The sequence below is a fragment of the Rattus norvegicus genome, chromosome 2, assembly GCF_021556685.1.
Source record: "Rattus norvegicus strain SHRSP/BbbUtx chromosome 2, alternate assembly SHRSP_T2T, whole genome shotgun sequence".
In the NCBI taxonomy this organism is placed as follows: Eukaryota; Metazoa; Chordata; class Mammalia; order Rodentia; family Muridae; genus Rattus; species Rattus norvegicus.
In genome coordinates this window covers 163176615-163190321 of record NC_141535.1, presented here as the reverse complement: position 1 = coordinate 163190321, position 13707 = coordinate 163176615, and the positions used below count along the sequence as shown (strand labels likewise).

At 34.3% G+C, this 13707-nt stretch overlaps 1 protein-coding gene across 2 annotated transcripts in view; it reads right to left on the bottom strand.

The window, feature by feature from the left end:
* Window positions 1–13707, bottom strand: part of Fstl5 (follistatin-like 5) — a 654395-nt gene that overhangs the window by 101029 nt on the left and 539659 nt on the right. For both annotated transcript variants that reach the window (NM_001271195.1, XM_087628612.1), the window contains 1 exon segment: window positions 6522–6548. In NM_001271195.1, the coding sequence (NP_001258124.1) occupies window positions 6522–6548 (27 nt within the window).

Here is a 13707-nt window from a genome sequence, read left to right as displayed (position 1 = left end):
ACCAGAGCATGTTTCATTTGTCTTCAAATAAGTACTAATGGAATTATGAACTTTTGACACAGATAATATTAAAAAATCATTCTCCTATTAATGTGGGTATTAGTTAGGGGAGAAAAGTCACTAATGAAGAATAAAATCCATTGTAGTATTGATCACAGTACCCTATAAAGAAAGAAATTTCACTCATTTTAAAAGTCATTGTGTATAGACTTTTAGAAACAAAAAAGAACATATGTACTAGATATTGGAGAATATATACCATTAAATATCCTACACATCAGTTTTAAATATACATTTTTAATTAGACAGCTTTGAAGTTCTATTTCTTCAATCTAAAATAAACTTATCAAACTTTTTTACAAGAACCTGTTAAATTTTGTTCATTAAAGATCTGAGTGCATTGATATATAGTATCCTTTTTGGAAATGCACACCAAGAGGTTCAGGAAGCTGGAAGGATGCCACTTGATTCATGGGTGAAGTTGGAAGAAGTCTAAACTCTGATGCTTTTACCACAACATAAGTAACACTTGTCACTGGAGAGTGTACACTTGCCTCAATCTTCCATATCCTTATGCACAGCTTTATGAAAGAATACACACCTGTACAGGTCTCCCAAGCATAGACAAATTCTCATTTGTCCTAAGAAAGTACATACATGTAGTATGGGCCACACATATTAAATTGAACATCCATATTGGAGTTATCCACACCTGTCGAGGTTCTTATGCATACCTGTCCATGAAATATATCTGTCTAAGGATGCTACATACTCATGCAAATCAGTTCTGGAAACTAACACACCTTACCAGTAGCTCCCATATCTTCATGTATATGTGTCTGGGAGTGTAAAAACCTGTCTAGGCATCCATGTGCACAGGTTTACCAGATCTGGACTCTAACATACTTATTCACATGTGTCCTGTGATCATACATCCAAGTTCTAGGAGCCTAATATTCATGAAATCTCTTCTCTTTCTTGATCCAGTCTTAGCTTATATTCAACATATTTAGCTCTAAACCCATGGATCTTCCAGTTCCAACACTACACAGCCAGTTTCCTTTTTCCTTTTTTTCTTTTTTTTCCCCATCTTTATTAACTTGGGTATTCTTATTTACATTTCGATTGTTATTCCCTTTCCCGGTTTCTAGGCCAACATCCCCCTAACCCCTCTCCCTGCCCTTCTATATGGGTGTTCCCCTCCCCCTCCTCCCCCCATTACCACCCTCCTTTTTTTAATTATATAGTTTGCTTCTAATTTATTCAATCAACTTATTCAATGTGTTCAATTGCATTCCACATGTTCTTTGAAAGATGAGGGATGATACTTAACTCTTGATAAATTGAAAGGCCAAATATTGGCTAAATTTTTTAAGTTTTCAACATCTATAAAGTCTTGAGTGATTCATCTAATTTTGAATAAGAAGCATTGATTCTGAGTCAATTCAGATAATTATAAGTCCAGTCTCTGGTTTTGCATCCATGAAGGAAAAAATAATTTCCTAGATATACAAACAGCTTTCTATGGAACTTAAGTCATTTTATGTTATAAATCACCTGCTACTAAATAAAAAAGTCATATGTTGTAGACATGTAGTATTGTATCTCTATTTTCATTTGCAGGAGGGAAATATAATTCAACACTTAATTCTGACTTTTTGTTTTTTGTACATAGCATGTTTATATGTGAACTTCATGTCATAGCTGTTTTGGATTAAAGTTATTCCAGATTATTTCAACAATGATCTGTTCATCTTAGTTCCACAGAGTACCACCGTAATAGAGGATATTCCTAAACAGTACAGAAATGGCAAGACCTACATAGCAGTCACATTTCTCACAAAAAATAAAATCACAAGAGATAATTCACTACTTGTCATCTTTAAGCTATATGTGTAGCTGTGCATAACAGAACATAAATTCCATATATACACTATACGTCTCAAAAGGTAGATTGCTATTTGTACCAAGAATTTATTTGTATCACCAAAGCCTACATGTAAACACTATCTGGATTGATTTGTATCAGTAAATCCTACATGTTAACACTCTCTGGATTGATATATACTTTACTTTAATAACTATCAATTTATTATTATTGGTTCCTGCATATTGGTATTTAAATTTATAGTCACACAGAACTGAATCATGCTGTGGTGTCTATCTGAGCTTTGCAGGCATCCCGGCGCTTGGTATTTCTTAAAATGCTCCTCTCAGTTGTGAATGAGCAACCATCTTCCTTGACTTTCTCCTGATGATGCCCATCATGAAATGCAACAAGTTTAGCACTGACAACTAGTTACCGTCCAGATCTCCTAATTTATTGAACTATTTCCATCTCTAGCCTTTCTAGATTCTCCCATTACAGTTTTTTTAATCTTTTTTTTTTTTTGCACAGTATACTCAGTTGGATCCCACTCTGAGTTTTTGGACTGTTCAATTTTTTAGTTGAACTGTCCTTTAAAACACCAATTTATCCAAATCACACATTTGAGACTGCAAGTCTACTTTTTTACTTTTAAAATATGAATCCACACCAGTAATTTTATAAATCATAAATAAACCTTAAGATGCTAGTCACAGATAAAATATAAACAACTATAACGGGTTTACTTTGTTTTGTTCATTTTAAATTTTTCCAGGAGCTAAATAATCCCTTCAGGTTTATGGAAACATTCATAATTTTGGCAAAGAATGCTAATTGTGCGACAATTGCCCATATTGAATTCAGAGGACACAACTGCATCACACAGTTATTAGTATTAAATGAGATCTAGGGATAGATTTAGATTTAGCAGAATGATTGGCACCCAGTAATATTTAAGAAACAATTGAGAATTTCATGATGCTGTCTCTCCTGGACATGACAGGCAATGTGGGTGAGAAGTCAATTCATCACTACATTGATTGTTCCTTGAACCTATTTTGGTCCCTCATTTTGTGCTAAACTTCTGCCTTCCCTATAATATCCAGTTTTATATCATGATCTCACTAAAATTTTAATTTTGATTTTCTTGTAGGATGTTTCTTATACTCTGTCACTTCAGAGCACACCAAGAGCTTTCTGTCCATGTTCATAGTGGAGTAAAATACCATTCCCAATGTTCTACACAAGCAGTGTATTGCTCTTGAATGCTATAAGCAAGTCATGATATCTGAATTGTCCCAACTCAACTCATAAATAGATAGGTAAGCTGATACCTGCTATTAAACCTACCATAAAAATATTTGAAAATTTAAAGTAGTTTAAGTCTGCTAATTATTTTTGAAAATATAATGTTTAAGACAATGGTATATTCTTCAGATAACATTTGGCTTCCTTTCTCCTTTGAATTTCAGGGCTCAAAATAGTCTGTGTACATACTAAGTAAATGCTCAAATGCAAAGATGCCCTGGGTCTCATGGGCAACTCAAACAAATAAACTTCTACATCCTCAGCATTTATTCAAGTACTAATGTGTGAAAGCAAATTAGAAACAATACATGTAAATGACACATACTGCTGTAAAGGTGAAGTAGTCTTGAATCTCAGATTAAAGAATAATTAATCATACAGTTTTTAATTACACTGTATTTTAATGAGTGTCCAGTGCTGCAGCGCATTACAAACACCCTAGAGTTCCATGAAAGCTTCTGCCATGCTCGTTCCAATAGCCTCTTTGCTTTTGTTTCCATTTCTCTATGTTGATGGAGACACACACATGTATCATGTCTTTCTCAAATCAATCTCAAAACTAGTTTGTGATTTCTTTGTACCTCTGTACTGTTCCTTCTCTACAGAAGTTATAGAAGACATAGAAAGAATTCCAAGCACTCTTATAAGCGCAGAGTATTTCTTATCTATTCTGAACATTTAATACAATATTCATGCACTGGAAGACACATGGCTGCAATCTGTACTTGTATCTAGCACCTGGAGACAACACTGATAGAGTGATTTTTGTACCCTGTTAACTCTCTTATTAATTACAAATAACATATATGTGATGAATCTTGTTTCAATATGATCTGATTCATTTCTGGATGTTGGATGCATATTGTAGATAATAGAATCAGAGATCTTGTTGGGATAATTATTCTGGATTAAACTGTCAAATGACTTTATAATTTATATAAAAATACATAACAACTTAAAATTCTATGATGATATGGTAAAGAAAGGTGTCTTACTCCATTTAAATTACTTATGAAATATTTTCTTAATTAATATTATCTATATTCAGTGTTTATATACATTTTCATATAGAGAGAGATTCTGTATGCAAAGCTCTAAATGTATTTAGCTAAACATGAATATCACCTATTCCTGCCTTAACTAGAATATTTGATTTTATATTTTTTGTTATATTAAGTTATCCTTTTCTGTCATGTTTCTGCAGCTAGAGCTCTCATAAGACACTGAGAACAACCATATTATTATATGAAAAGAATGGTATTACATTATGCTTACCTATAGTAAGATTTTCTTATATATAAAGCCCTTGGTTCAGTCCCAAGAATAACAGAAAAGGGGGTTTATTCTTTCACAATTTCTGTAAACATTTCAGGGAGTGATGGTGTCAAGTCTTCTCCAGGCGTTAGTCGCAAACAAGAGTGGACTACCTCACTAGTAGTGCTTTTGCCAGAAGGAATTACGTCAGAGTTGCCTTTTACTGGTCGAAATAATCCAGTTGGTGAATAATTATGATATTAATTTTATATTATCATTGTGCATTGATTATTATAAATTAATAATGATGGTATTTATCAAATTAAAGCATATAGATTTTTATCATGCACTTTAAGTTGATTCACATATCACAGACTTGAAGAAGGAATGCTTAGCATGTGTAAACTGCCATGAGCAGTAGCTGGCTCAGCAAAGAGGGAACAGTTCATTTAATTTTCCCAATAGTCAACTACTAGACCTACATCTATGGTTGATGATCTCCTGCTCTGTAGATGCTGTGCTCTCCATCACAATGATGAGTTGAAATAAAAATTTTAATGCCCAAATCAATATTTATTTGCTTTGAAAAAGAAATATGGTATAAATAAACACTAAAAACATGTCAGTGCTGATTTCAGCATAATTGAGCTATGTACATTCAAAGGTGAAATGTTCCACTTGAATAAAAGGGGTCCCAATTACATAGCTGCTTCAAAAATCCATTAATAAAGAAGATAACAAAGAAGTATTGAAGAGACTAAGGTGAAAGTCAGAATGCCTTCTCATTGACAACAGAAGTGAAAAGGCCACAGTCTACAGTTTTTTGTAATTAGGTGAAGGGGACAGTAAAAATGGAGGTTGTAAGTTTTATTGTATACCATTTATTCAATTCAGACTACTGTTAAAAAGCAAAGAGCAGCCCTATGAGTATTAGTAAAAGTTATACTTATTTCAGAAATAAATAGGAAGACTTAGATCAAGTAGTAGGCACGTACTTTGGAATGAAACTCTATTTAAATTATCTTTTGACTTAGTCACTCATTTCTATATGAAATAATATTGTAATTTCATAAGATAGTTATTATTTTTATTTTTTCTCTGCTCCACTATTTGTCCCTGCATTTTCTTTAGACAGAAACAATTTTGGATTAAAATTTTGGACATGGGTGGGTAGCCCAATCCCTCAGCCAGGGGCCATTCCTATTCACTGGATATGATCTACTCAGGTTCTCTCTCCACTTTCTTGGGTATTTTGGCTAATATCATTGCTGTTGGGTCCTGGGAACCTCTTGCTTTCCTGATATCAGGAATTTTCTATTGGCTACCCCCCCCACTTCCCAATCCTCACTGCTGCAAAGCTCTGTTCAATTACCTGAACCTCTGTACTTTCTCCCATGTCTCCTCCCACACCTGATCCTGCACCCCATTCTCTGTCTGCCTTTTCTCTCTCTCCCATTTGCATCCCTCTACCTTTTGTGATTTTGTTCCCCCTTCTAAGTAGAACTGAAGCATCCACACTTTGGAAACCTACAGATTGGGAAATATCTTCACTAACCCCACATCCAATAGAGGTGTAATTGTTTTTATTCAGACTAAACTGAAGTTTGCTATGGAAATTGAGATTGATTTTCTCTCTTGACCTCCTTTTAAACTTTTAAAACTTCTATCATGAAAGAGTTTGACTATTATTAATGCATCAAAATGACATGAAATAATATTTACTTTGTTGTATATTTCTTTTATGGGTGTGTGTTGGGGGAAGTGTAGGTATCAAAGAATACAGAAATAGGTCAAAAGGACTCTCTATGTAAGTTTGTGCTATCTTTCAACCACATGGACCCCAGGGAACAAATTCAGGTCATCGAGTTCGGTTTTAAGTGCCTTTAACTACTGAGCCATTCTTCTATTATATTTAATTAATAAATTCTTTAATACTTCTAGGTTTATACAAAAAAGCTGTAGTAAATCAAATAAAATATTGAATCAAAATGAAAATAAGCCCAATATTGAAATGAATGATCATATGCACATATAGTAAAAGTCAAGCAAGAAAAAATTATACAACAATATAAAAATCAATTGAATTTAGTACCTTCTTCTCTCCATAATATGTTAGCTACTGCAGCATGTCAAGAAAAGAAAGAGAAGAGAAAAACTATTCAGTTAAAGTTAGTTGACTTGTAATATAAATAGCTACTAGCAAGGTGAAAATTCTAGGGGAAAAACAACGACAAAAATATGTGTAAGTGATGCAGGGGTTGGATGGGGATGCTGCAAGGCTCGCACAGCTTAGCAGGTGGTGAGTTTTGAAACTGTACTTTTTGGAATGGACTAAGAACACTTTCATTTCACTTAAAACGAGAACATTTAAGTTAGTGTTTTAGATACATATTTAGAGGAAACATTAGTAGTTAAAACCATTGAACTGCTTAACATTTAGCGTCCACAAAACAAATCATTTCCCAAGTTTTTACAATAGGTAATATACTTCTAAAACATGAACTGCTTGTAATGAAGCAGATTTCTGGAAAAAAATGGATTCTCAACACAGTTTGTATTTATTTTTATGTAACACATGCATTCATTGTTTAATCCAGGCAAAATGTCACTGTATTTAAAATATTTTGCTAACCTCAGAACACACTGAATATTTATGAACAATCGGTTTATTAAATACTAAAAAGAAAGTAAACCATTAAACAGTTAAAATATTAGTATAAAAATAATGGAAAATGATGTTCACTTCGTCTACTATTAGAAGTCCAGTCTTTATATTTTGTGAGTAAAGAATATAAATTAAAGGAAGAGTTAAATAATAGAAATTTCTGACACATTTAATTATTATTTGAGTGCTTTGATAACTTCATGATTCTTAAATCAAAGTTTAAATTATAGGTTTATGTTTGATTCCAAAACTACACATTTTTGCCAGTATCTGTTTGTGTTTGTTTGAACCAGGGTCTCAATCTGTAGCCCTGACTGGCCTGAACCTGTTCAAGTAGACCAGGCTGGCCACCAATTCAGTTGTCTGCCTGCCTCGGATACTTGAAAGCCAATACTACAGATATGAGCCAGCTTGTTTGGCTAAGAAATACATTTTCTGAGAAAAGGGAGTTATGTTATCATAAGCATTCAATAAAAGTACACATAAAGTTTGTCACACAGGGAAGTAATGTATGGAGACAGAAAATAAAAGATGAAAAATTCATATTCTTCTTCTGGAAGAACTAAAAGACACTAAAAGATGTTGCTCCCTCCAGAGCACTGGAGTATATTGGTGATTTTCTGTTATACAATGTATGAGGTATATCAAATGCTACCTTTTTAAATGTGTGCTTGTTTTCAGTACTGGGACTCTGACATAGCAGGGATTAGAACACTGTCAGAGTCGTGGCTTAGCACCCATGCTTTGATTGACTGCCACAATGTGTACAACAGAAAACTTTCACTCTAGTTTTCTCATCAAACAACCCAGATCCCCCTTTCACATATTACTGTAGCTTTTTTCAATGTTTATAGGAAATAGACATAAATAGACAAGTGTTTTTGATCTATTCATGAGTATGTAATATGAAAATAAAAATTTCCACCATACTTCTTCCTTTACATAGGCATATCTAGGTAGTCTCCAAATATTCCAATTTCTAAATCTCAAAAATATAGATTTATAACATTTAAAAGGTATTTTAGTTGTCTTTGGTTATAAAACTAAACGTATTTCATGGAATAGAGGACAGCACAAAGTAATAGGGTTCTACGATCATCTGGCATTCATAAAGATATACGCATTATGTATGTAAGGTGTCTGTATGATTGCTATGGCAATTGCCCTTTTACTTAGCTAATTCCATTAACACATGTTCCTCCATGGGGTGTTTGTATCGTTACAGCTTTTGAAAATTTTATTTTTTAGGTTATAATTACATTATTTTCCCCATTTCCTTTTCCCTCTCCAAACCCTTTGGTAATCGTGTTCTTGCACCTTTTCAATTTTGTGGCCTATTTTTCATTAAGTGTTGTTACTTTTCTATAGATTTATATGTATATATCCTTAAATATAACCTGCTTAATCTATATAAATACACTGTGCTCAGTCTATAGGTTACTTGTACGTATGACAATTCAGAAATGACCATTCATTATTGAATAAGTGGTCAGTGTACTCTTCTTTTGGGAACTGTTTCTGCCAAGAGACTTCCTGTAATTTCTCAGCAGCACCATAACTGTACATGGAATTCCTCATAGAGTTAATTCAGGTAGATGATTACTGATATGTGCCTCTGTGCAATCAAGTATGAAGAAAACTTATTAAATGTAAATACTTAAATATGAATTATAGTACATTAATAAGTTTGAAAATTAGTCATCTGAAATCTTTGCACATATTATGAGCAAATATCATATTTACTAACCTAATTCACTAATACTCTAATTGTAGAGCTACTTATTAATTTATTTTAAATTTTTTCAGTTACTTATGTCTTAGAGTGACTTTATTTCATCATGTGTGTGTGCATAGAATATGGACACACAGATGCAACAGATGAAACATGTCCTCTAAATTCTGCATAAAAATATTCTAATTTTTTTTAATTCTGTGTGTCTGCCTGTGTGTATTTTGATATTTTTATTTAACAATTGAAACATTGAAGGGATTAGAGGATCCCATGAAATGATGGAGCTATGCAAACTTCTCTCAAGTATGAAGATTTGTACATTACATATGTAAGGAATATGCATGCAGATCTCTAGCAAGTGGGGACCTGTTTTCCATTGACGTAAAAAGAAAATTAGTTTCCTTCAAATGTATCTTTTGATCAGGTATTTGGGAGGCAGTGAAATTAACGTAGCATGTATGCTTATAGTATGTAAAGGCAAGTATGCCCAAAGACCAAAGGGGGACATCCATAGCTTTAGATCTGGAGTTAGAAATGGCTGTGCTCATGTGGGTTCTGGTAGGTGTTTCAATCTTTTAAGCCACCATTTCAGGGCATATGGGCTCCCATCATATACTCTTTATAATGCCAACTCTTACACCCAATGTTATGCCTCCTGAATCTTCCACCAGTGTTCAACTAGAAGATTTTTGATAAGCAATTTTAATCAATTCATTATAAAGTAGCTCTAGTATGCTACCTAAAGCCGTCCTGTCTAGAAATAGTTTCCACTAAGTAACTTCTATTCACATAATCTTATTAAAGGCCTAACTTACTCTGTAATCTGACATAAAAAGTTATTAGTTTTAATTCCTTGGAAATAAGTTTTTTTAAATAAACTTCACAGTTCAATACTTACTTACTAAATAACTTGAATACAGAATTACATCTGAACATAATGTCTTTTTTTTTCATCTTTATTAACTTGAATATTTCTTATTTACATTTCAAATGTTATTCCCTTTCCTGGTTTCCAGGCCAACATCCCCCTAACCCCTCCCCCTTCCCTTCTATATGGGCTTCCCCTCCACATCCTCCCCCCATTACTGTCCTCCCCCCAACAATCATGTTCACTGGCGATCTAGCCTTGGCAGGACCAAGGGCTTCCCCTTCCACTGGTGCCCTTACTAGGCTATTCATTGCTACCTATGAGGTTGGAGCCCAGGGTCAGTCCATGTATAGTCTTTGGGTAGTGGCTTAGTCCCTGGAAGCTCTGGTTGCTTGGCATTGTTGTTCATATGGGGTCTCGAGCCCCTTCAAGCTCTTCCAGTCCTTTCTCTGATTCCTTCAACAGGGGTCCCGTTCTCAGTTCAGTGGTTTGCTGTTGGCATTCGCCAGAGTATTTGCCGTATTCTATAATGTCTTCTATTGAAAATGCAGATCAATAGGACAGATGCCAGGCACTGGCATTTTAATATTTTATTATTAATTATTTTACTTATTTCCCTCACTTTGTACATTAGGAAGCTGGGATTTCTTTTAGAGTAATGGGTCTCATTTTTATGCTCTATAAGAAAGTATATTTGCAGAGTTAGAATATCATAAAAGAAACAATAGTTAGACAGTTAATGGCATAAAGCTGTTCTGGAGTATACCACAGCTGTTTCCTTGGTCTATGACTATTTAAACTGTCTGGGTTTCACCTAAAGATTTCTGTTTCTTGCCTTTCTCCTTCTCTGAAAGCTTACAGCTTTTATGGCTGAAAGGCATTTTTTGATGAAGTGCATTTATGTGAGCATAACATTTAAGCTAAGTGTCATTGTCTGCTTTCCTTTTAAATTTAAGTAAATGAGTTAACATTTACATTACCAAGCAAATGTAAAAAGACAAGCTTAAGATGGAAATTTATCGTATCTAAAAATATGTATGGTTTGCATTTTAGAATATGAGATTTCTTTGAATGTACATATGGGAAATGAAAGGAGAAATTTTTAAATCCTATTTTGGGGATAGAAATTGTATTAGCTATGTCAGATTCATTGCCTTCCACATGCCTTATTAAAAGATACATTTAAAGGAAACTAATTTTCTTTTTATCCTGAATGAAAGCGATTCCCAGTTGTGAGAGTTCAAACCTATGTCTTCTCGTAACAGACTAAGCTGCAGTGGCTAGTGTGTCTATTTGAAGTTGATCATAAACTAGCCAGGAAATGGTATACCCAGGTTTAAAGTGATGAGGAGGAATAATCCAATGGTTGTTTTAAGGGGCTGGTTGTAAATAGAAACAAAAAATTTTGCCAGTAAATGGAGAGTAGAGAAAAGAGGCACCTTAAGATTGCACAGCAGATGTGAGTGTGAGTTGTAACCTGGACCCTGGAAAGTATATGTAAGTCTAGAGAGGAACCCATGAGAGGATATAAGTCACTGATTGTCTAATGTAGGTTCTCAAGGTACTGAATAAGAATCAAGGCTCTCAAGATACTGAGTAACAATCCATCCTGACCACTACATAATGTCAACTTAGAGGTCACAGAAGTTTTAAAGTAAGAAAAAGTTTATTCAGACACAGCAAGTCTGCTTCTGGTGATTAATTGCATGCCAATAAACCCCCAATCAAGTAAGAGCTGCGGCTTTGTAAAAGTATTGGAAACAACAAAAGAAATAGAACTACCTCCCAATAAACATATAAAATACAGAGGCTACATCATGGTGTTTCAAAAGAGTGTCTAATTTACTCTTGAAAAATGCAATGTGACGTCAGTAATGATTGATAGGATCTGACCAGAAGCCTCTTAATGAACTATTTTACATCAACGTAAATGAGTAGGTCCTGTCAAAATATTGTATGGCATTATTCGGAGTGGGTGTGTCCTAAATAACACCCTTCTATAAGTCACTATCACCTAGAAAACTGAAAAGAGCTGGGAAGTCAACTTCTAAGCATCCTCAAAGATAAGGCTAGCATTTTAATGCTGGATGATGTTAAGTAGTAATGTTTCTTCATTGTCCCTCAGCTCAGGGCCACTCAATATTCTGCTATTCTGGCAGAAATCTTCCTCTAAAATGGACTGTCTGAACTTAACAGGAAAAGGTCATAATGCCCTTATAGTATGGCTCTAAAATCACTCTCCTATTCCCAACCTACAAAACTGAGAGTTTCCTTGCTTCTGTGGCACAGGTGACTCCAAGCTTGGCGACAGCAAAATAGAAAACTGGGTAATTGAGTGGTCGGCAAGTAAAGTCATCTTGGAACTCACATGTACTAAGTATAAGAAAACAAAGTTTATGAATATCTTTTTAGCTAACACTCACAAATCCAGAATGCTAGCACCCAATCTTTCTAGACAGGGAAATTCTGAGTTCGCCACTGACAGGAACTGTAGATGAGCTCTTGCAATCCATCCTCAACTGACTGCCTAGTGGTATTCAAGAAAAGGTAACATTAATAAATATGTATTGGTGAGTGACTGTTGATAATTGGGAGAAATGTTGGCTTGTAGCTTGACTATGTACCCTGCCATCATGCACCAGGAGCCCAGATTACTTCTTTTGTTTTTGCATATCTTGAAAATATACCACAGTGGTAATCTAATCAGGAGGTAAGATAAAATGCTTAGAAAGTATGTTCAACACATGCATAGTAACAGCTGTTTATAGAAGATACTGACTATAAAGATGTATGCATCACAGAAAAAACTCAAGATGATCAAACTAATAAAAATATATCAAAACTGGAGCACTGGAGAAGAGTATATAGTAATCCAAACAATATGGCCATCTCTGCTTCTTATAAACAAAGTGATAAAACGATTACAGTAGCAGATATTAATTAGTATATATGCTAACTAGGATATTGGGTGTTTCTCTAATACCACTGCAGATACTATACAATTTTGTAAAAGGCCATTATTCATTTATAACACTTATTACTGTAATGTAACCTTCATGTTATTTATGTGAACGTCAATGTTGGAAATGGGTCAAAGGATCACCCTGCCTGGTTCTTCTGTCGTCCTTGCTCATCTCTCCACTTTGCCATCCAGGCTTTTATAACCATAGCATCTGAACTAAAAGGAGACTAAAGCCAGCTGCTTTGTCTGTTCTCGACACCAGAAGGGGATAACAATGAAGAACAGCAGCAGCGACTCTGGCTATTGCTGTGATTCGGACAGACAGTAGGGAAAGTGGGTCAAAGTTTTTTAACAGCGAAGATGCAGCAAGAGTAAATAAGCTCGGGCAGCCAGCAAAATGGAAAGAAGCTTCTGGAGAAGGAATGCTTGTCTCCACTATGAAAGGTTTCTGTGCAACCTCCAGAAAGCGCCAGGATTCTAGAAATAAAGTATTATCGTGCCAGATGGTGTAAGACGATGCAAGCGCTTCCCCTCATACCTATGTGCACATGAACCTTAAATCTTCTATTCCTCACACTCACACTATTGGAAAGAAAATGACCATATCTTAATAAAATTATAAACAAGAACTTAGTAAATCTGATGAGTAATGAGATATCTAAAATGTAAGGTAACATATTAAACAAATAGGCAGTTGTACGTTCTAAAATGGAGTAAGTAATTTATAAAAATGCTGCACATTAAATTATTTTGATAATATGTATAAAATAAATAGATTGCTTTTACTCTTTAAGAGTCATACATCCAGAACATATTTTTAGACTTTTATCCAAATGGTGGTTTGTATTTATTGTTTAATGCAGAGCAATAATGAAACTTGTAAGTATATGAAACATCTGAGCTCTTCACATACGCTAGGCACTGTGAAGGAATTCAAATGACCAGATTGATTGGATATTTATTTCTACTAATGTCTTCAATGATGTTAATGTGTGTCACCGTTAAACCTAAAAATGTGAAATAGCATATACATTTTTCAAAATTCGATGAA